The following is a 21,276-nucleotide window of genomic DNA, read 5'->3' as shown; positions in this document are numbered from 1 at the left end:
GCAGATTGCCAGCTATAAAAATGCAGTGGCAGAGCAGCCTCTTCCTGCTCTGCCTTTAGCACCTGTGAACACATGCCATACACTGTGGGTAAACTGCTCAAAACCCTAACTTCCCATTGCTGGATTGCAATTCAGTACATGCAGAGTTTCCCCCTTCATGTTATGTTAGTTGCAAACAAAGCTGAAGCCAAAATCTACTGTTTGTTTCTGTCCCAAATGGCACCTCCCATGTGCAGCTGTGTTATTTTCTTGTAAGTCTTTTAAGATATCTGAAAACAAGCTACTAAGCATTATCTAAAGAGTTCCTACATCCACAAAAGAGCCTCATCTCTTTTCTCCTTTTATAACTGCTGAAAAGACAACCTTCTCTCCTGCACTGAGGTTATCATCAGTACTGCATCAGACAGGTGAATTAAATGTTCAGAAAAAGCAGCCAAGTTGGTTGGCCTCATTACAACATGATTGTCACACATTATGGTTAAAGTATAACTGATTTTGTAGCCAAGATTTTGAAGCATGGACCTTAACTGTCCCGATACTGTACCAAAACCATGGCTGTAATGATGGTATAATGAGTTCCTCTACTACAACTGTATTTGTAGTACAGTAACTCCTCACTTAAAGTTGTCCTGGTTAACATTGTTTCATTATTAAGTTGCTGATCTATTAGAGAACATACTTCTTTAAAGTTATGCAATGTTCCGTTATAAGGTTGCTTGGCTCACCCCGCTCCGCCCTTCCACCCAGCGCTCCTGCCGGGAAGCGGTGTTAGGGGCTTGTTCCACTCCACCTACTCAGCATTCCCGCTGGGGAGTGGGAAAGCCCCCAACCCCGCTCCCTGGCAGGAGCATCGGGCAGGTGGAATGGGGCAAGCCCCCACGCCTCGACCCCGCTCCTCGCCTGCACTCCGTACATAATGGGGCAAGCCCCCATATCCCTGGCTGGAACGTCCGACAAGTGGAGCAGGGCAAGCCTCCGTGCCCCAACCCTGCTCGGCCCCTGCCTCAACCAAGCTTCACAATCATCATTGGTGAGTACAGTATTAAATTGTTTGTTTAAAATTATTTAAAACTTGTACTGTATATGTATATAATGACTTTTGTCTGGAAAAAAAATTTCCCTGGAACCTAACCCCACTATTTACATTAATTCTTATGGGGAAATTGGATTCGCTTAACAGCGTTTTGCTTAAAGTAGCATTTTTCATGAACATGACTACGTTACTGGTTAGTATAACGGCAGTTGACCCGGCCACATTGCCAAGACAAACCATATTAGAACTCAGGTTGTCCGCAATACAATTTTAACCATATTTTAGCACAGTTCACCTCAGCTGAGAACTCTGGATACACAGGAACAAAGTGAAAATGACTTAATAAAATCAGACTAGCTTCATTGTACAACTTGAGCAAAGTGCTAGAAATCCAAAAAAGCCTCCTGCATACATGGGAAAAAATAAACTAGATAGTTAAAATTCTTTTAAGTATAAATAATGGTGACTTAGATTAACAATACAGTTGCCTATAACTATGTAACTTACATAGAATACATGTTTAATTTGGGGTGGAGAAAGGGAGATTTTAAAATTCAGTGTCAGAGGTGGATTAAGATAAGGGTCCTAGTTATTGACGAAGGTGAAATATAAGACCATTTCCTATAAACATGTACCTAATTTAAAAAAAATCCATTTAAATGAATTTTTTTAAAGTGACAATTGTAGGACATGTTTTATTTATTAAAATATTATATAGAGTTAAGAACCTGCATATCATCTTTTAACTTCATGTTAGAGCTGCATATTGAAAATCCTTCAAAAAAAGAGACTTATGAAACCTCACAGAGTATACTTGTGATTTTTCATCATAAGGTATCCTTTGAAGTATTTAGAGATATGTATAAATACTGTCATATTACAATAATTCTCTTTAATGGGGGTCGTGCCCATGGAGTATATATGGCTAAGGATAGTTCTGCATATACAAAGCAAGAGTAATTCCTTAGTAGAAGCACTTTGAGTGTGATAGCTCTTGGGCACACTGAACTGGGCAAATCCAGACTCTTTGCTCCAAAGGATTAAATAATCCATCAAGTCAAAGGCTTTTTGTTTTTTGCTGTGCTAGGATCTATTGTCTAATTTTACAAATTGAGCTATTTCCACCTCCTGCCCAGAAACAGTTCTGCAAAGCAGTGACCCAGGTGACTGTTCAATCTGCAGAAGTGATGCTCTCGTCTATGCAAATGTTATTTCTCAACAAGAAATTTCTTAGCCGTTTCAGGTTATAATGCACTCTGCTAAACTCACAGATGTTGGACCTTGATCAATCTAAAAGCAATTCAGAATGGTGCAGATGAATTTAAGTATGTTGTAATTTGTTTTATTGGTGCCCTGCAGCTGGGTTTAGGCTTGAATTTAGAATAAAGTTCCCAATTTGTCATCATAAGGTGGTGGGTTAGCAGTACGTCTAGCATTAATATCTTCTAAACACGACTGTCAACAGAAAACTAAATATGTACTATTTATGGAGAATGAAAATACCTTGAGTACGTGTCAAGAAATATGTGCCAGGTGATTTTTCCTCTCCTTATTTTCTAGGAAGATGTATTTTCTATGGTACTATCTCACTGATTTAAATAAGCATTTGCAAAACAACGACATAACCAGATATAAATGTGTGTGACAGAGAGATATGATATCTTGTGCCTTTGCTCAACTCTTCCAATGCTTAAGGCAAACAGCAGTTAATGTTAGACTTCATGAAGAAGTCTGACTTGGCTGTCCTATTAAATACATGGCCATCTCACTTTTATACAATTGTTAAATGTCTTAGATTCTTGTGACGTTTGCGAGCAGCTCTCTCTCAAACCAATTATACCTTTTGTTTTTTCCCATCTATTTCATATGCTCATTCAAAGAATTCCCTAATAATCAGCAGTGCCGACTCCACTTCACTGAAAGTACTCTAATAAACTGGTCTCATGACCTCTTCATGGCCAAGTCTCAGGGCCTGTACTCCATCCTCATTATTCTCTCTCTCTCTGTTGCCTATGACACTGTTGAACTCGTGTTGGTCCCAGGATATTAAGAGAGCCAAAGTGGACGAGGTAATATCTTTTACAAGAGCAACTTCTGTTTTACCTCACCCACCTTGTTTCTATGGCATTGTTGGTTATAATTCTTGTCAAACTTAACATGATTTACACTGAGCTTATCTTTCCTTCCAAACCATCCCCTCTCTCCCATTCTCTGTCGTTGTTAACAATACATCCTCTCTCCAGACTCATAACCTGGTGTTCATCCTTGACTCTTACCTCTCCCTTGCCCCATGCATTTAGGCTGAATCCAAATGCTGCCATTTCTCTCTCTATAACATATCTAGAGTCTGACCTTTTCTTTCTTTCCACTCAGCTAAAACTTTCATTCAGATCCTATCATCTCCTGCCTTCTCCTCTCTGTCCTACCCTAAATACACACATCACTCCTTCAATCCATTCAAAATGCAGCTGCTGAGATAGTTATGACCACATAAAAGCCCCTCTTTCAATCCTTATTTTCCATTGCATCAAACTTTCATTTCAAAGTTCCATTTCAAACTTCTTGTCCTCACCTTTAAGACTCTTCACCACTCGATCTACACTAATCTGCTCATCTTTTATCACATTAACTGCCATCATTTGATCAGTGTTTTCAACCTTCTCCTGAACACATCTATATGCTGTCCCTTATACATGGAATATCCTCCCTGAATTAATCCATATGGCCAGTTCCCTCTCCACCTTCAAATTCCTCCCCAAGACCTATTTCTACTGTGATGTCTACAGGGAAGCAGCTAAACCAATGAGGCTAGCTGGTATGGTGGTTGAAGACAGCTCATTTTATTAAAACTTTTCAATTTGAAACCACCATGTTATGCAATAGCTAACCTGTGTAACCAGGTGATCTTGTCCTCTTCCCCAACCCTCACTTCTATTTATTTATCACATCTCATTTCAAACTAGATTGAAAGCTCTATAAGCAGGGATCATTTCTGCATCCGTGTTTGTGCAGCACAATGAGGCTTTTTAGTGCTACCACAATACAGACAGCAGCATAATACTTACAGAACAAGATGCACAACTGGCAGATCAAGTGGTGCACTCTTCAGCCCATTACACTTTAGCCTAGAGTCTTGCTGGGCACTGTCTTTGTGAGCATGCTAAAGATTGTACTTAAAAGCTCTTCTTAACTTAGATAGTTTGCAAGCTAGTTATAAATCTCACCACCATACACATTTTAAAAGGGTAACTCCTCCACACCACAGGATGGCTGGCCCATTAAAAGGAACTGGGCCCAGACCCACTTGTGACTAATCAGCTGCCTCCCAGCTGGGGTGGGTGATCTTCAAACTATCACCTGATCCCTGGCCTCACAGCTTCAGCTGGTAGGCAGCTGATTAGTCATAGGTGGGGCTGGGCCCAACTCCCCTTAAAGGGTCAGCCGCACTAAACATATTTATGTTATTAGCCGCAATAATAAGATGCCAATAAACTGTAAATGCACTAGTGGTGTGAAAAATTCCTCTCCTCACAAAGCACTCAAACAGTTTAGACCATTAAGAGGCCTCCTCTTAATACCATCCAAGGAATTATTTTAGCATGGCAGACATTGTGGGCCACACCTGGAAATTAACAAGGGCTTTGTAATTCTTATAGCTAGTGTCAAATCAGACAAGGAGATGGGCTGTCCCAAGAATCACTGCTAGCAGAGAGTGAGAGCATATCATTTCACAATTCATCATACAGGGTCTGGAGGTGTTTTTTGTGTGAGGGGGAGGAATAACATTCTGTGACAGGCTGACCTTTCCTCCAGATAGGTCAGTATGCAACATCTATGACACTGTAGGGCTTGCCTGGTGCAGAAGGCTGTGCATATTTTTAGTTGGATCTTGCCTTATAAATAACATTAACCTGTATTTAAAAATCTTTATTTAAAATGTGACTTGGGGTGTAAATGTTTCAAGTTCACAGTGATGTTATCAGAGATGAATCACGGCAAAAGTTGGAGTTGTACTATGCCATTAATTGTGAGATAATTCGAAGTCAAGTAAGTTTTCTCTCTCATCTCTTCAAGGAGACACTTTTTTGCATGATTGAAAATACTGTTTCTTAACTGAACCAGACTGCAATAAAAGAAGCTTACATACTTGTACAGTATATGGAACAGAGCAACAACAACAAAAGTGGCTTAACTGAAAAGTGAGAAATTACAAAACTGCAGTGGCTTTCTGAGGGTGGGTAGAATCACATTACAAAATCGAGCAATTCTCCACCCAAGCATTACTAGTGAATGACTTCACTGGTTTCCTAAACATACTCCAACAGCCTTCCTGCCTCCACTTTGTAAAGCCAAGCAATGATGTCAACAGTCCACCTGTGAGAGTGATGCAGCCCCTAGGTCAGGGTCACAGGGAACTGTGATAAAAGCCATGCAATGTTAATTACATACACCTCTTGTTTTACTGCTGATTTCCTCTGATAAGGCTCAGTTCATTTTTCCTGGAAAGACTTCCATGCTGAAAGGGAAACAGAGCCAACCATAACACAAAGCTAACACTGCTTACAGAATGTGAAGACTACATACCATATTTGTGTTACACAAGAAGCTATATGTCCCATTTCAATGCTAGGTCAAATATGAATTGCATTAATTTACACATTCTAGTAATACAAGGTTAAATCACGTTTGTTATTGCAAATAATTATTGCTGACAGAGAATTTATTACCTTTTTTTCTTGAAAATACTCTTTCAGGTTAAGTTTGTTCTTATAGTAGAGAGCTTTGAGCCATGCCAATTAAAGCAGAGTTATAATAAGCTGTTTTCTGTACTAAAGCAATTAACAAAACCAACTGAACAGCTCTTCCATGTTGAAGTGAAGGGAATACCTAGTGGTGAAAACCATACTTTAAGACTACAGTGTGATGCCCGACATTTAATTAGTATTAGAATTATTATTGCTGTTTCAATGAATGTGCTGTGCTATTTCATGGACTGTGGAATTAAAAGACTTCTGAACACCTTAAGGGTCTCTGCAAATTAAATATTAGGATTCTTGTCCTTTCCCTAACTGAACCAACAAAATAATTTTTAAAACACTGCGTTTCTTCTTCATAATCTAATCCAACCTGATCTTAAAATGGGATGTTTACCCACGTGCTATCTATTTTAAGGATAGTACCATAGTATCTGATCACTGGTTACTTTGATGATCAAGGTAAAAACCTCCAGCATTCATCCCCTTCTAATTTTTTTTTGGTTAACCAAATATTTTCAGTCCTTACATATTTAGACTAAGTGGCTCCGGAATATTGAGCTGTGCAAGAAAGAATAATGCCTGCAAATCCTAGGGCTCAATGAAACATGCAAATTTGCTGACAGCATAGCACTTCCAAAGCATGGAACATCTGGATAGGAGTGAAAAAGAAAAATGACAGAACTATCGCTACAGTTTGTTTAATGACAATCATAACCTTTAATACTGTAATATGAGTGATAACTCTATATGAGTGATCCTTCTAGAAATCTGATTCCAGACCTCCAAAATGCTACTAAAACCAGGAACTTCATAACAGGATCTATGTTTTGAAATATACATTTATTTTCATTTAATTACATTTAGTTTGCATATGACTACAAAAGTTTTAAGGAGTTTATTTTATAGGTTTACTTTACTTTTTATATAAAGTAGAAATGAATAAATTAAGAGCCACAGAAGAAATCTTATTTGGACTCCTTAGTGGTCAGTGGATTATGATGTCTTGCTTAAGAAGTTCACAAGTGTCAACAAGTCTTTAAAGAGGGGCTGTTATGACGTTATGTAAGCAATATTACAAAAACTAGTTAAAAATATAGTCTATCTGAAAACAATCAACCAAACAACAACAAGAGGAAATTGAAGAATTAATATGACTCTTGCATATAATCATGTGATCATTCTGCTTGTATGTTACATCCAGTGTCTGTCTATTTAGATTGTAACTCTTTGGACACTTACTCTATGTGTGTACAATAGGGGTCTTTAGGTTCTGTTAGAATACAAATACATAATAATAAAAAATGACTAAAAGTACATACAGACATACGGTAGGTTACACATTAAATTGTTCATTCAGTTCTTGATATGAAAAAGATCTGCATGAGAGTACTACATCTCTCATTAAAGATAGAGTGCCTGGCTCACATGTGCCTTTCAAAGTCTGTCCAGTCAGAAATTATATATGCAAAACCTGCTCCATGACCACCCAAATTTTGGTTCAAGGCTTGAAACTGGCATAATTGCCCCAAATGGGCAAACACTATAAAAGGCACAGCTGAGCCCTTATTCTGGCCACCACTGACCCATGGACAACCCTCCCCGTGCACATTACTCCAATTAGGCCTAACAGTAATCTGCACAAGACACAGATTTATGCCGAGTCATGGCTAGCGTGCACTAAAACATGTATACCAGGCCTCACTACTAACCAACCCCAGCACATCCTTCTCTGGCAACCTAAAGAGTAGCATTTCCATGAATTTGAAGGAGTACCAGACAGTATATGACTTTCATTTCCCTGCCTGGCCCTATGTATGTGTGCAATCCAAGCTGAAATTTGGCAGTAAGAAAATAACTTAATTATTTCATTCTATTGTCAGTAATTAGAGTTTAGTCTTCTTCTTCAAAGTATCAGATGTTATGAGTGTCATTTACTAACTGTACATGGAAGGGTCCAGCCATATGAACGACAGCACTTTTAGAAAATCCTAGTAACCACTGTGCCGCACTTGTGGTGAATGCACTTACCCTGGTCATGTACATAGAAAGCATATCCCCAAGGCCAGTGAGTCCTAATGACACAGTTCCCTGAACTCCAGGACCTCTCCTTCTCAGGAACGACTTCCTTCCTTGCTTCCAACATTTGAATGTTTCAGAGGGAATTTAAAAAAAGTAAGTTAGATGCTCTCAGCCATTCCCCAGTGTGCTGCCATGTAAGGAAATCATGCTGCGTTCTGGGAAGATGAGATAACACCAGGCGAGTGTTCTCCGGAAATGCAGTAGTGCCTGTGTCCCTTCTCTAGCACCATTCCATGATTCAGCTACATGACTAGTAATAGCTCATGCCATGTGATGTGAGAAGCTGTTCACAACAGAATTTATGTGGCTGGCGATAAGGGCAGCAGCTTCTACGAATCACAACAGTACACCAAATGAAAAAGTGGAACATTACATATTATAAGCCTTGTACTCTAAGCTGTTACTTTTAAGGGATGGGTAGGAAAATAATGTTTTTATAATGAACAGAGTTACAAAGTTATTCCTAAAAATGCAATGATGGATTCTTATTAGTATCTTATACTTTATGCAAACATAGTAGAATAGCTGATACTGGCAGATGTATTTAAAAATACACATGCAAAGCCTTCAGTACATCCATCCAAATCCAGCAGGCTGTGGATACAGGCTGAGATTTTCAAGAAACTAAGGAAGCCAGGCTTATAAATCTCATTTTCTGTGTGATTTGGGTGCCTAACTCCCTTAAGCTCACTTGAAAATGTCCAAAACACCAACACAAGAGCTACTTTTTCAAATGAAATGTGAAACTCCAGTTGAGGAATTACATTAGCCCATCTTGTCCAACTGTCCTGGAGCCAAAAGACCCAGGAGAATAAAATGATTTTTAAAACATGAACTCTCTGGGATCACTTATATAACAAATGAAAACTCACCTAACTACATATAGTCTGTTGCTCTGAATAGCAAAAAGGAAATGTGCTTTCCTGACAAACTGTGTTATGAAGAGAGAGAAAAGATACATTTCAAGTCTAATATTTGTCACTCACCGTTCCTACTAATGGGTAGATGAACCCAGCTCCAATGCTGGCCCGCACATCACTAATAGGCAGAATGAAGCCAGTTGGAACACCTTTCCTCTCAGGCTGGTGGGAAAGGGACAGGTGAGTTTTTGCCATACAAATTGGAAGATTTCCAAAACCCTGACAGAAGACAAAGAAGGAAGAAATATTATTTGTAAGGTTATTCACAGATTAATAGAGTCACAGATTCCAAGGCAAGAAGGGACCACTGTGATCATCTAGTCTGTCCTCCTGTCTAACTCAGGCCATAGAACTTCCCCAAAATAATTCCTGTTTGAACCAGAGCTTATCTTTTAGGAAAACATCTAATTCTGATTTTTAAAGTTGCAAATGAAGTCCCTAACCTGCAACATCTTACCTGTTACACATCACCTGTTTTAAGGTAATCATCTGTTTTAAGATTAAATAAAGGCACACAGTTTTCAAACATTTAGACACACTCACAATATTTAAAAGAGATGCCTGATAGAGAAAAGGCTTCCTTTCACCAGAATGACTGAAAAGCCTTAGTATAAATAGCACCTATGATATGCAATCTAGCAGTAATTGATGCCTTAGCAGGAAAGTGATTGCGATTAACCACACGGAAGAAACAGTTTGTACAAATGAAATTTATCTTGAAAAAAAGATTATTGATCCATGTGCTGTGGCTTATACACCAGCTTGAAAAATCAACAAAACACAAATGTTGAGTGTATCAGATAAGAAAAAAGTTGAATTTATTATATTCTGTCAAATATAAAATCAAACCTGTCCAATTTTGGGCCCAATTCTCCAATACCTTGCACTTTATGTAGATATTTACATTTGTGCAAAGTGAGTCTTAAGGAAATGTCTACATGGTGACGGCAAAGCATAACAGAGGGCTGTGATTTGTAAAGTATTCTGACACACAGGAAGCATTTAAAAACGAGTTGACAAACCCCTCGAGGATGGTCTAGGTTTACTTGATCCTGCCGCAGCGCAGGTCTGGACTTGATGACTTTTGGAGGTCCCTTCCAGGCCTACATTTCTATGATTCTATGTTGTATTCTATCTGCCCCTTGTAGACCTTGATGGTTCGCAGGTACTTAGTTCATGTTAACATAGTCCTCTTTGAAACAATTAACGTCAATTGCATTAGTGTACTTTACAAATCACAACCCTTTAATGCTCTTTGCCATGTAGACAATCCCTAAAATGGCGCATATTGATGTGATAATATTTTACAATCATTTTGTTCTCCATTGGCACAAGTATAAGCTGCAAGGCTGTGGAGAATCAAGTCCAGTGTGTTCCTGATTGTATGCTTTGATGTCACTTTTACCTGTTTGCTGTAACGACTGATTTGAGATTGAGCTTCAGGAGACAATTCTATATCCTCAGCTCCATAAACCTTCTGAGCAATGATCCTTATTTTTTCAATAATAGGAAGCTGTAGAAACAAAGACGAGCACAAAAATATTAATAGAGGTCGTTGAGGAACTAAGATACTCTGTACTGAGGGTTTGTCCAAGTCTTTCAGTCAGATTCAGTCCAGAGGTAGGCAGGTTTCCTCTGGTAAGTGAAGGGCCTTTGTAATGGAAAAAGCATTATATCAGAGGAGTACATGGGGTAGAAAATGGTTTTGTGAGGATGGAAGCCATAGATGGTTGTGGAGCCCCCAAACCAGGCAGTAATAGCCAGGCACAGGGCACAGCCAGAATGGCTGGGGGGATGCACTGATTCCCCTTCCCTCTGGCAGAAATCCAAAAATAGTGGGGATGGCAACATCATCTGCCCTTCCTCAGAAGGCATCTTGGGGTGCAAGGGGATTTTCATAAACAAAAAAGTATAAATTTACTTTTCATTTGCAGGCCTACAAGAAAGGAGGAAATTCTTGGCTTAGTTTTAAGCAGCAGCAATTGACATAGGACATGAGCCAAAAAGCTGCAGTGGGTAACAGTGATCACTACCAGGGTTGACTCTGGGGGGGAGGGGGGGGAGAGGGGAGGGGAGGAGTGGGAGAAGGAACAATTGCACCAGGGCCCCAAGCTCAGGGGGCCTCCAAAATGTCTGTGTAAAAATTAAATTGGAGAGGGCGGGGCCCTAGAAAACAATGTACTGGGGCCCTCAAATTTCTCTCAACAGACCTGATCACTACACAGTTGTGTTTGCTATGATGATTAACAAAAACTGCAGTTAATGTGACAGCGTATCGCGTGGTAATGAATGCTTGCTCCTCAGGAGTAAAAGAAACTTTATAGCAGGGTACCATATAGGGATCAATATTGCATTGATCAAAATTCTTCCTCATTCTCTCCTTCCCTGCTCTCCCCCCCAACTTGTAAGCACCTATGGTGTAAAGCACTTTGAGATCTTTGGAGGAAAGCTGTTATAGAAGTACAAAGCATTCTAGAGTTATATTTTAAAATCACGTTTAACTTGATAAGTGTCCAATTTTAAAAGTTTTACCATTAGGATTCCAGACCTCTTTTAAATTAAGTACATTAGGAGATGAAAACAGTACTTCAAAAAACTGTAAAGACCGACCTGATAATCTCTCATTTCTCCTGAGCTTTTAAAGCAGAAATATTTATTTTGACTCTCAGAGTCAAGAAACTGGTTTGTGAATATTAGCACACAGAGCATGTGTGCACCAGCTTTTGTTTACAAGAGTTCCACAGTATCCCTTTAAAGATATCCTTATTACACAGAGCTATATCAACTGAACACAAGCGTGTGTGTCAGCCAGACTCTTTTTGTTGCTCCTATTACTTCTGATTTTATGATTTATTTTTGAAAGATAAAATTCCAAAGCAGACCAACTTCACATTAATAAGATCTCCAGTACTAGAGGCATAGCAAGAACAAAAACGTGGCTTGCCATCCATTAGAATAAACTAAATCACAATACAAATAAGGCTTCTAAGTCTTGTCCCAAACCCTTCCCCCACAAAAGTCTGGTAAAATGGGCTCTAATGAAAACCGTGCCCCTGGCTATTTTTTGAACCTGACGTCTGCATGGCTACTGCCATTTAACTGCATGGGATTATGTCACATTCTTGACTCCAGGCTTTCTAACAGATTCCAACCCATGCAATAAAATCTAATGAAGGTTGGAGATAATGCATCATAAATATCCTGGATGCAATTCCTGGCAACACTAAACTGAGTGGAATACTTCAGCTGGCATAGATAGCCATCATGAGACTAAACCTCTCCCATGACCATTATTATGATACTTTCATGTCAGCTGCAGTTGTAAATACAGAGGAAAAAATGCAAAACATCTCTGTTAACTTGTCTTTTGGGTGCTGCCTGAATGCAGCCAAGTACTCAAAGCCACAGCACAAGAAAACATTCCACTGTCTACTGTCAATAAGCTGACTGGCAGAGAACAGAAAGCCTCCTGTTGCCTCTTTGTCTGGTTTTTAACTTTTTTTTTTTTTTTTTTAAGAAGCAGAATGTGTTAAAGTCGCAATAAAGTGTTCAAAAGGCAGAACTGTTCATTTAGAGTCAAACTGTATTTGCTTCACAATTCTGCAGACTATTTTTCTAGAAACAGGCCACTCCAAGACAATTCTTGTACTTATTCCTCCAGCGGCCGTATTTATAAATTTCCAAACCCAGGGCCCATTCCTGCCAGGTGCTGGCTACCACCAGCTCTGACTACTTGAATCAGGGTAGAGGGTGTCCTGCTGCTCCCAGAAGTTGCTCAAAAACTTGCAGGATTGAGTCCAAGCCTATCAATGGAGTTGTATGAGATAAACCAGTATATGTACTGCTTTACAAGAATTTAGAATACTCCTCAAGTTCCTATTTAAACTACATTTGGGTAATGATAATGCCCCAATTTTTGAACGTTTGGCCAGGCAGAAACATGACTTTGTAAGAGTATGTGCGATTCTCCTCAAAGGTGGAGGAGGCTGTCAGAAGAGTAAGACGTACACAACAATGGGGAGGCTAGTGGCTAAGGCCTTGCATATATGCCTGAGCCTATTTTCAGAATTGCATGGAACTTGGGTCAAACTGGATGTGCACCAGCTAAGTATTGTCTTGGCAGGAGCAAGCCAGGAGCTCTCTAATCCAGGGGTTCTCAACTTCTCTCTTTCTGAGGCCCCCACAACATGCTATAAAAACTCCACAGCCCACCTGTGCTACCACAACTGGTTTTCTGCATATAAACGCCAGGGCCAGTGTTAGGGGGTAGCAAGCAGGGCAATTGCCTGGGGTCTCAGGCCACCGGGGCTCCCATGAAGCTACACCGCTCAGGGTTTGGCTTCAGTTGCAGGTGGCAGGGCTCTGGGCCTGGGCTTGAGCTTCAACTCTATGCTGCTGGGCTTCGGCTTTCTGCCCTGGGCCCCAGCGAGTCTAATGGTGGTCCTGCTTGGTGGCCCTCTGGACACCTGCTCATGACCCCTCGGAGGCCTTTGACCCCTGGTTGAGAATCACTGTTCTAATCGGCCCTGAGCTTGCCCTCACACACACTTCACCTGAGTTTGAGGGGCACTGTACTGTGTGCAGGATTCCCCCCGTTTATCTGAAACTAATCTTTTCAAAAGGTATTATATTTTTTAGAGTCCATGGCTATCCCTATTTAATACCAGTTCAGAGTTCAGAACTAAAAGTTTTCCTCCATGACTCAGACTTTAAGTAAAACATCTACAGAGTTTAATGTAATTTCATGAACTATCTTCTAAATAGAAACCACAAGGTACAGTACGTGATGCATACACTCAATTCAATTAAAACAACAAAAAAAGGATTTATCAAGATCGAGGCTCTACTAATTGAAGTCAGTTTTTACTTATTTACCAGAGCAGTGAACAGGATGTCTGCATAACATTTATGAACAATTCATAATTCTTCTTGTGTTTGCCTTTTAAAAAGGCTTATTGTCCCTACTTTCTCAACAAAATTATCAAACGCTTTGCTACTAAAATCCTAAAACCCTAATACGGTCATTAACATCTCCAACTACCAGGTCACTCAAAGAAACAAGAACAGCCTAAACATCATCTTCATAACAAAGGTTTTATGTTATGAATTTTACCAGTTAGAATTAACTAAAACTCAAACAAAAACGTTAAAGTGTCTTGTTTCTATTCCATACTTAAATGATTCCACAAATCCAATAAGATAGAAATTTCTAAGCGGAGAGGACTAGTCAGAAGAATTTGTATTCATACAAATCCCAAATTGCAAGAACACAAATAGTCTAGTAATGTTGAAGAAGTGGCCACCAAATCAGAGAAAGGATATTGAGTGTGCATTGTTAAGAGAATTCTAAGAGACAAACAGCATCTTAAACAGCAATAATGTGCAATAATGGTCAGAGATGCCATGGCAATTCAATAGAAGTTGAGAGCATTCAGCATATTGCAGTATAGGAACCAATAATTTCAATGATGTTAACAACAACAACAACATTCATAGGGCTAGATCCTGTAACTGATTGGCACAGGGATCCACATTTGCAGATCCAGTTGCAGGATCTGGCCCATACTTTGCACTTCTATGGTTCCCAATTTAGCAAAGCATGCTTGACTTTAAGTCAATGAGACTTAAGCACATGCTGACTCAGGGCCACAGGGTAAAATTTTGAGAAGTGCCTAAATAACATAGGCTTCTGAGCCCCATTTGCAAAAGGGATTTAGACCAGATTTTTAAACATATTTAGGTGCTTAAGATAGGTGCCTATTGGGATTCCAAAAGCACCTAGGTGCTTTACCCCAATGAAATTAATAAGAATCTCACAAGGTGCCTATCTGCATCTTTAGACCTTTAGAAATTTGACAATTAGGAGCCTAAAAGACTTAATCACAATGAGAATTAGACTGCTAAGTCACTTACTCTTTTTTTTTTTTTTAAATAATGTTATCCATAGTATCTTACATCGGATGCTGGCAACATATCTCACAAACAGCTTCACAATGCTCCTGCTATCTAGGTAAGTATTGTATTAACTCCATTTTACAAACAATTAAAAATTAAAATTAAAAAACAAGAACATCACCCCCTCCCCACTTTATATAAGGTTGTGGATGTTTTTACATAAACTGAATAAATTTAAACAGCTGATAAAAAAAGACATTTCCAGCAACCACCTCATTAATTTTGGTAGTTTTGGTGTGTCTTTAAATGCAGTATCAATTAAAGATATTGGAGAACTAATTTCAGATGAGCTCCTTGTGCAAAATATAGCATGAAATAGTCAATGTATATTTATACTGAACATGACATGAAATGCAGTAGGGTCACATTACGTGCATACCTACTGGTGCCATTCTGGGGAAACAACAGACCCTCACAGCTTTGTTAAAAAGCATATATATTGCCAGAAAGTGATACATTTAGAGACACCTGCAGTACATGCTTCAACCCATAAGAATGCAGAATGTGAAAACAAATTCATTCAAACAGGAAGTCACAAACACCATGAATATGATTAACTCCTTAGCTCTAAGAGCTGGATATAACCCCCATCCTGCAGCACTTAATACAGTACAGCAAAATGCAACAAGTGTGATAGTGACAGTCATAAAAATATTAACTTCATTATTTTTATACAGAATAATTACACCGAGGAATCCACCTGAATAAAACTACATATGCAAGATATACAGTAGAACTGCAGAGTTACAAACACCAGAATTAAAAACTGACCAGTCAACCATTTGGAATCTAAGTATGCGATCAGGCAGCAGCAGAGACCAAAAAAGCAAATACAGTATAGTACAGTGTTAAATGTAAACTACTAAAAAAAATACATGGAAAGTTTAAAAAAAGATTTGACAAGGTAAGGAAACTGTTTCTGTACTTGTTTAATTTAAATTAAGATGGTTAAATGCAGCATTTTTCTTCTGCACAGTAAAGTTGCAAAGCTGTATTAAATCAATGTTCAGTTGTAAACTTTTGAAAGAACCAACATAACGTTTTGTTCAGAGTTATGAACAACTTCCATTCCCAAGGTGTTCATAACTCTGAGGTTCTACTGTAGATAATATATAATAATATAGAACATAATATGTTACATAACAACTGAAGAAGAGCTCTTTATAAACTCAAAAGCTTGTCTCTGTCACCAACAGAAGTTGGTCCAATAAAATATAATACCTCACCCACCATGTCTATCTAATATCCTGGGACTAACAGGACTATACAACACTGCAAACTATACATGCAAAGACAATGGCAACAACAACAACAATAATCTATTAGTAAAGATTAGCTCTAAACTAGATTCCTGATTATTCAGACTCCTCAATACTTAGTCAAACTTTAATTATGACTTTGAATCTATCCCAGACATGGAGAGAGAGTCATTAAAGCTATTTGAGATGTACAGTAATGGTAACAAAATATCTAGGGGCAAAATTCACCTATTTCCTGATATAATCTTTAAGGGAGAGATTTTCAGAAGCTTTCAGAATAGGCCTAACTCTGTTCCCATTGAACTCCGTGGTAAAATTCCTGTGAACTTCAATGTAATCAGAGATAGATCAATGCTGAGCGGTGCTGAAAATCTCATCCATAAAGATCTGACATCACACATTGTTCCAATGCTTCTTCCATAGAGTTCACTGCTGAACTGTGGGTGATTATTAGTAAGATAAAGTACATTTTGTTTGGGTATGATGATGCTGTTGTCTAAAACCACCTGGAGCTCTGACCTGAAAGATTCATATAAGGACATGTTGTCAGATTCTGAAGTTTTGGAATTTAAATTTTTTTTACTTTAATGGATTTGCTTAAATTGCTTTATAAATTGGACTTTTATATGCCAATATGCATATTTATGACAACTAATTCCTGCACTGGTAAATATTTCTAAGACAGATTTCACAGGGAGACCAGTGTTTCTCAAATTGGAGGGCCTGACTTGAAAGGGAGTTGCGGGGGGGTGTCACAAGGTTATTTTAGGGGGGTAGCAGTACTTCTGCACTGATTTCAGAGCTGGGCAGCTGGAGAGCAGCAGCTGTTGGCCGGGCATCCAGCTCCGAAGACAGTACCCCACCAGCAGCAGCACAGAAGCAAGGATGGCAATACCATACCATGCCACCCTTAATTCTGTGCTGCTGCCTTCAGAGCTGGGTGGCCAGACAGTAGTGGCTGCTGACCGAGGACCCAGCTCTGCAGGCAGCAGTGCAGAAGGGTGGCAATACCATACCATGCCATCCTTACTTCTGTGCTGCTGCTGGCAGTGGGTCTGTCTTCAGGGCTGGGTTCAGGCCTGTAGCCATCACTCTCCAGCTGCCCAGCTCTGAAGGCAGTGCTGCCGCCAGCAGCAGCACAGAACGGTAGCAATACCCCAACCGCCCCCCCCCCACAATAACCTTGTGGCCCCCATCCTCTACAACTCCTTTTTGGGTCAGGCTCCCTACAATTACAATACCATGAAATTTCAGATTTAAATAGCTGAAATAATGGAATTTATGATTTTTAAAATCCTATGACCTTAAAGATGACCAAAACTGACCATGAATTTGGTAGGGCCCTACTTATTGTACTTAATGTACTTAATTCCAACATTGTCAACACACTTTCTATTTAAAAATGTAATTTACAATGACTCTCATTTATAATAGACTCTCATATCCCAGCCTTACTCACTGACTTTCCCCCCTCCCCATTGGCTTTCTTACAATAGTGGATCATGGGCTATATTTTCCTGAGTTGTCTTCAGCGTGCTTCCTCTTTTCTTTCTCTCTCCATCTACCCCCCTTCTGTCATTCTCTTTTTACATACATTTTTTCTGATTTTTCCTCTTCTTTCTTCTTCTCACCAAAATCCCCCTCTCTCACACCTCTCAATAAAGTACTTGTATAATTTATCACCTCAGTCTCTCACTAACCCACGTGCTCACCCAATCACTCCCATCCTCTCACATGTAATGCCTGGACATTTTACCAGACACCAATAAACCAGAGATTAAACCTACTATCCAAAGACCAATGTGAAGAAGGTGGGAGCGGGGAATGCGTTCCGGGACAACTCCAAGGTGAGACTCCAATTCCCTACCTTACCAGATAGGAAAAGTAAAGATGGTAAGTTAGGATGTTGACCCTGCTCAGAATTCCCACTTTTGTAACAGATACTGGCTAATAGCTTTGAGGCCCCTTCAACCTTCTCTGGCTGCTAGCAGAAGGAGCATTCTCTCACTTTCTCCATCCAACCCCAGAGAATTCTGCATGAGTGGATGCGGTCTGTTACTTTAGTTTTTAAATCCTCCTTCTCAGTGTCTTTCCCAAATGGCAGCAGAGTCAAATCCAACATTGTTCCGAATGGCTGGAGTGAAAAATTACAAGACTCTATTCAGTCTTCACTTTGGTGGAGCTTGGCAAAGCTATGAGCAGCAACAGAAGCAGACGAGTCCTTGGAATGAGATTTAAGAAAACAGCACTGCATTGATTCCTGCTTGCATTATGTTTGAAAGGCTCTCTTCACAATTATAAGGGATAGAGATTTCAGGTTATTTTGTCTTTAAGAAAGTTTATACTTTGCAGAAACTGATGGCATTCACCCATGGAAGCTTTCTAAACACCTGTGTTATGTACGTCCATGCTGCTGTGCCATCATTTCTTCTTTAAAAGTTTTATAGTTTACATACTTTAAACGTTTGTCTTAGTCCAGTTGTCCATTAGCAATATGTTGGCTGGTTTATTGTTCTTTGATGAGAAGAAACCCCTGGGTTTGTTATTTTATTATATGGCTTGCATTTTAAAAAAATTCTTAAAATAGCATAGAGCTTGGGATTGATGTTTTTTAACTTATATATACACAATGAAAAGATAATAAATAATAATCTCTTGACTAAATGAAACTGTCTTTATACATCTCTCTCATTTTGCATCAGGAACATTGCCAAGCAAAAACACACGACAACAGTATACTGAAGGTGCTGTGGGGTGATAGAGTACCATGCTAAAATAATAGCTGACTGCATAGCTAAGCTTTTATTTCTTTGAGTTTTCCTCTACACTTTAATAAATATGTTTTTTTATTTCATCTGTATATTCTGGTTCCAGAAGTTCTGCGGTTGACTAGATGATTTCCAAGCCCACAGCACACCCTTTCTCTGTAGGCAAAGGATAGATTTTTGTTTTTTAATTTGTGGAAAAGCTCATATCTAGTTGAGTTAAACAGTTCATGAAACAACACCTAAGCCTGTGGCCTTAGAGATTTATTTTCATCTCCCCAACATTCAAACCCCAGCTGTGTCTAAAAATTGCTTGACAAAAAGAATGGGAAAAATATTTAATAAAAACAAACATAAAAATGCCGTGCTGTCAAGAGCCTACCCCCAAAAAAGCGAGAGAGGGATGGGAACAAAGAATTTCCAACCTCAGAACTTTTGATTCAATGCAAAACACATCCAGATTCTGCTTGAAGCAAGCTCTCTTGGGGAAGAAAGGGGTTTATACAGCAGTGTGGAAATTGGCTTTTTTATATATATATACACACACACACACACACACACACACACACACACACACAATGTGGCTATGTTGATAGATGGTTCTTTGATCAAATGGGTGTAAGAGAAAGCAGGGTGGCCTGAGTTTCAAAGTGAGTGAAAAATGGTCACAAGTCATGGGTTGGGAGGTGTTCCAGCAAAGGGACAAATTGAGTATTATTATTTATTTCTATTGTAGTAGCATCTGAAGACCCCACGCAGGATTTGGTGCCTCATTTGATGGTATAAAACACCTCCTTAAGGATATTCCCTGCTCCATAGAACTCATAGTCTAGGATTTAGATAAAAGGCAACAAGAGAACAAACAGACAAATGGGACGACACGGTGACCTTAGAATGTGATGGTTTTGGTAGCTGGGCTGTCACTGAAGATAACTCCCCTCAGCCATTCTCTTCTCTTATCTTTTCGGAATGAAAAAACAGGACTATCTTACACTAAAGGAAAGCATAAAGGGTATTTAATTCTGTGCTCCCTTTACTGTTTATCCCTAGTTCCAGCTCCTTTAATATACTTTCAAACCAGGAGCCCATAAACCTAGCTCCTTTTAATAACAATTGTGTTTTCTTCCCTACTGAAATCTTACTGCTTTTCCTGCCTTCCTCTTTATACTGTTCTTATTGTTCCAGGTCAGTGGTTGTCAACCTTTTTTCATTTGTGGACCTTCAAAAAATTTAAAATGGCAATGCAGACTTCTTTGTAAGTCTTAGACATACTGTGCAGACCCTCAGGAGTTTGTGGACCCCAGGTGGAAAATCACTGTTCTCTGGTAATAACCTTTTGCGAAACCCCTTAGACAGTCTGCAGACCCCCAGGGGACCATGGACCACAGGCTGAAAACTGCTGTTCTAGGCTTTTGCCCTCCCTCCAATTCCCTCTCCTACCCACTTTCGATTTACAGGCTCTTTCCTCCCCCCTCCTCTATTGCTCCAACTCATTCTTATTCTCTACCCCTTTTCTGAGGCTATGAAATGCAGACAGAAGATGAGCCAAACCATGCAGAGCTGCTGCTGCCTGCAGTTTTTGCACTGTCTGATGCTTTACTGAGCTCCTGCTTCGTAGTGGCACCAGATCTCTTCCACTTGAAATTGAGATCAGCAGAACTGGTGCCAACGTGTGTGCTGAGCGACCAGAGGAGCATACAAGAGCTAGGACATTTTTTATATGGCACTGTCACCCTTAGAGAGAAGGAAGAAGAACACCATTGCTGAAGTTGCTAATGGCTTTGAATACTCACTAAAAATAGTTGCCCCCTCTGGCTTGATTTTCCACAGAATGGCCCTGATTGTGATGACGCTGACCTGTGCCCTGAAAACTGGCTATGCAGGACACTGGAAATGTTGCAAAATATATCTTTGTGACTGACTCTACACCAAAATGTGGCAACATTGGTGACATCATGATGTCATGCCAACACAAGAAGTTGACAAATATATTAGAAAAATAGAAGAAATCGGGAAACGCTGAAATGCCAAAGAAATGCCCTTCCTTCTCTTGTGATTTCTCCCCTCTCCCAATTTAGTTTTCCTTTTTAGCAGAAGTTAGGTGATTTTTGGCTTCCCTATCACAGCTTTCAGAGTAGCAGCCGTGTTAGTCTGTATTCGCAAAAAGAAAAGGAGCACCCGTGGCACCTTAGAGATTAACAAATTTATTAGAGCATAAGCTTTCGTGAGCTACAGCTCACTTCATCGGATCAGTTTACCATGTCCGAATCTATTTAAGAGACACTGGTAAGTCTCTGTGACTGACAGAATGTGCCGATTCTCTGCACCAGTTACCTCTCCCCTAGTCTCATCTCTCTCTTCTCTCTAATTCCAGCTGTGTCAGTCTTGTTTTCCTGCTGATGCACTGGCTCACTGTGCTCAAGCTGCTTTGCTGGACAGAACACCACTTCCAGCAGAGGACTTAGCGAAGTGCCTTGATTCAAACCAGTGCTTCCTTATCTCTTTGTC

The 21,276-nt window shown here is 39.6% G+C and overlaps 1 protein-coding gene across 1 annotated transcript in view; it reads right to left on the bottom strand.

Moving 5' to 3' along the window:
* MTHFD1L (methylenetetrahydrofolate dehydrogenase (NADP+ dependent) 1 like) overlaps positions 1-21,276 on the bottom strand; it is a 245,749-nt gene that overhangs the window by 56,655 nt on the left and 167,818 nt on the right. The window contains 2 exon segments of the mRNA XM_043511198.1: positions 8,856-9,008; positions 10,195-10,302. Coding sequence (XP_043367133.1) covers positions 8,856-9,008; positions 10,195-10,302 — 261 coding nt within the window.

This window comes from Dermochelys coriacea, chromosome 3 (assembly GCF_009764565.3).
Source record: "Dermochelys coriacea isolate rDerCor1 chromosome 3, rDerCor1.pri.v4, whole genome shotgun sequence".
Classification (NCBI taxonomy): Eukaryota; Metazoa; Chordata; order Testudines; family Dermochelyidae; genus Dermochelys; species Dermochelys coriacea.
The sequence above is the reverse complement of the archived record's forward strand: the minus strand, read 5'-3'. Positions and strand labels throughout refer to the sequence as shown.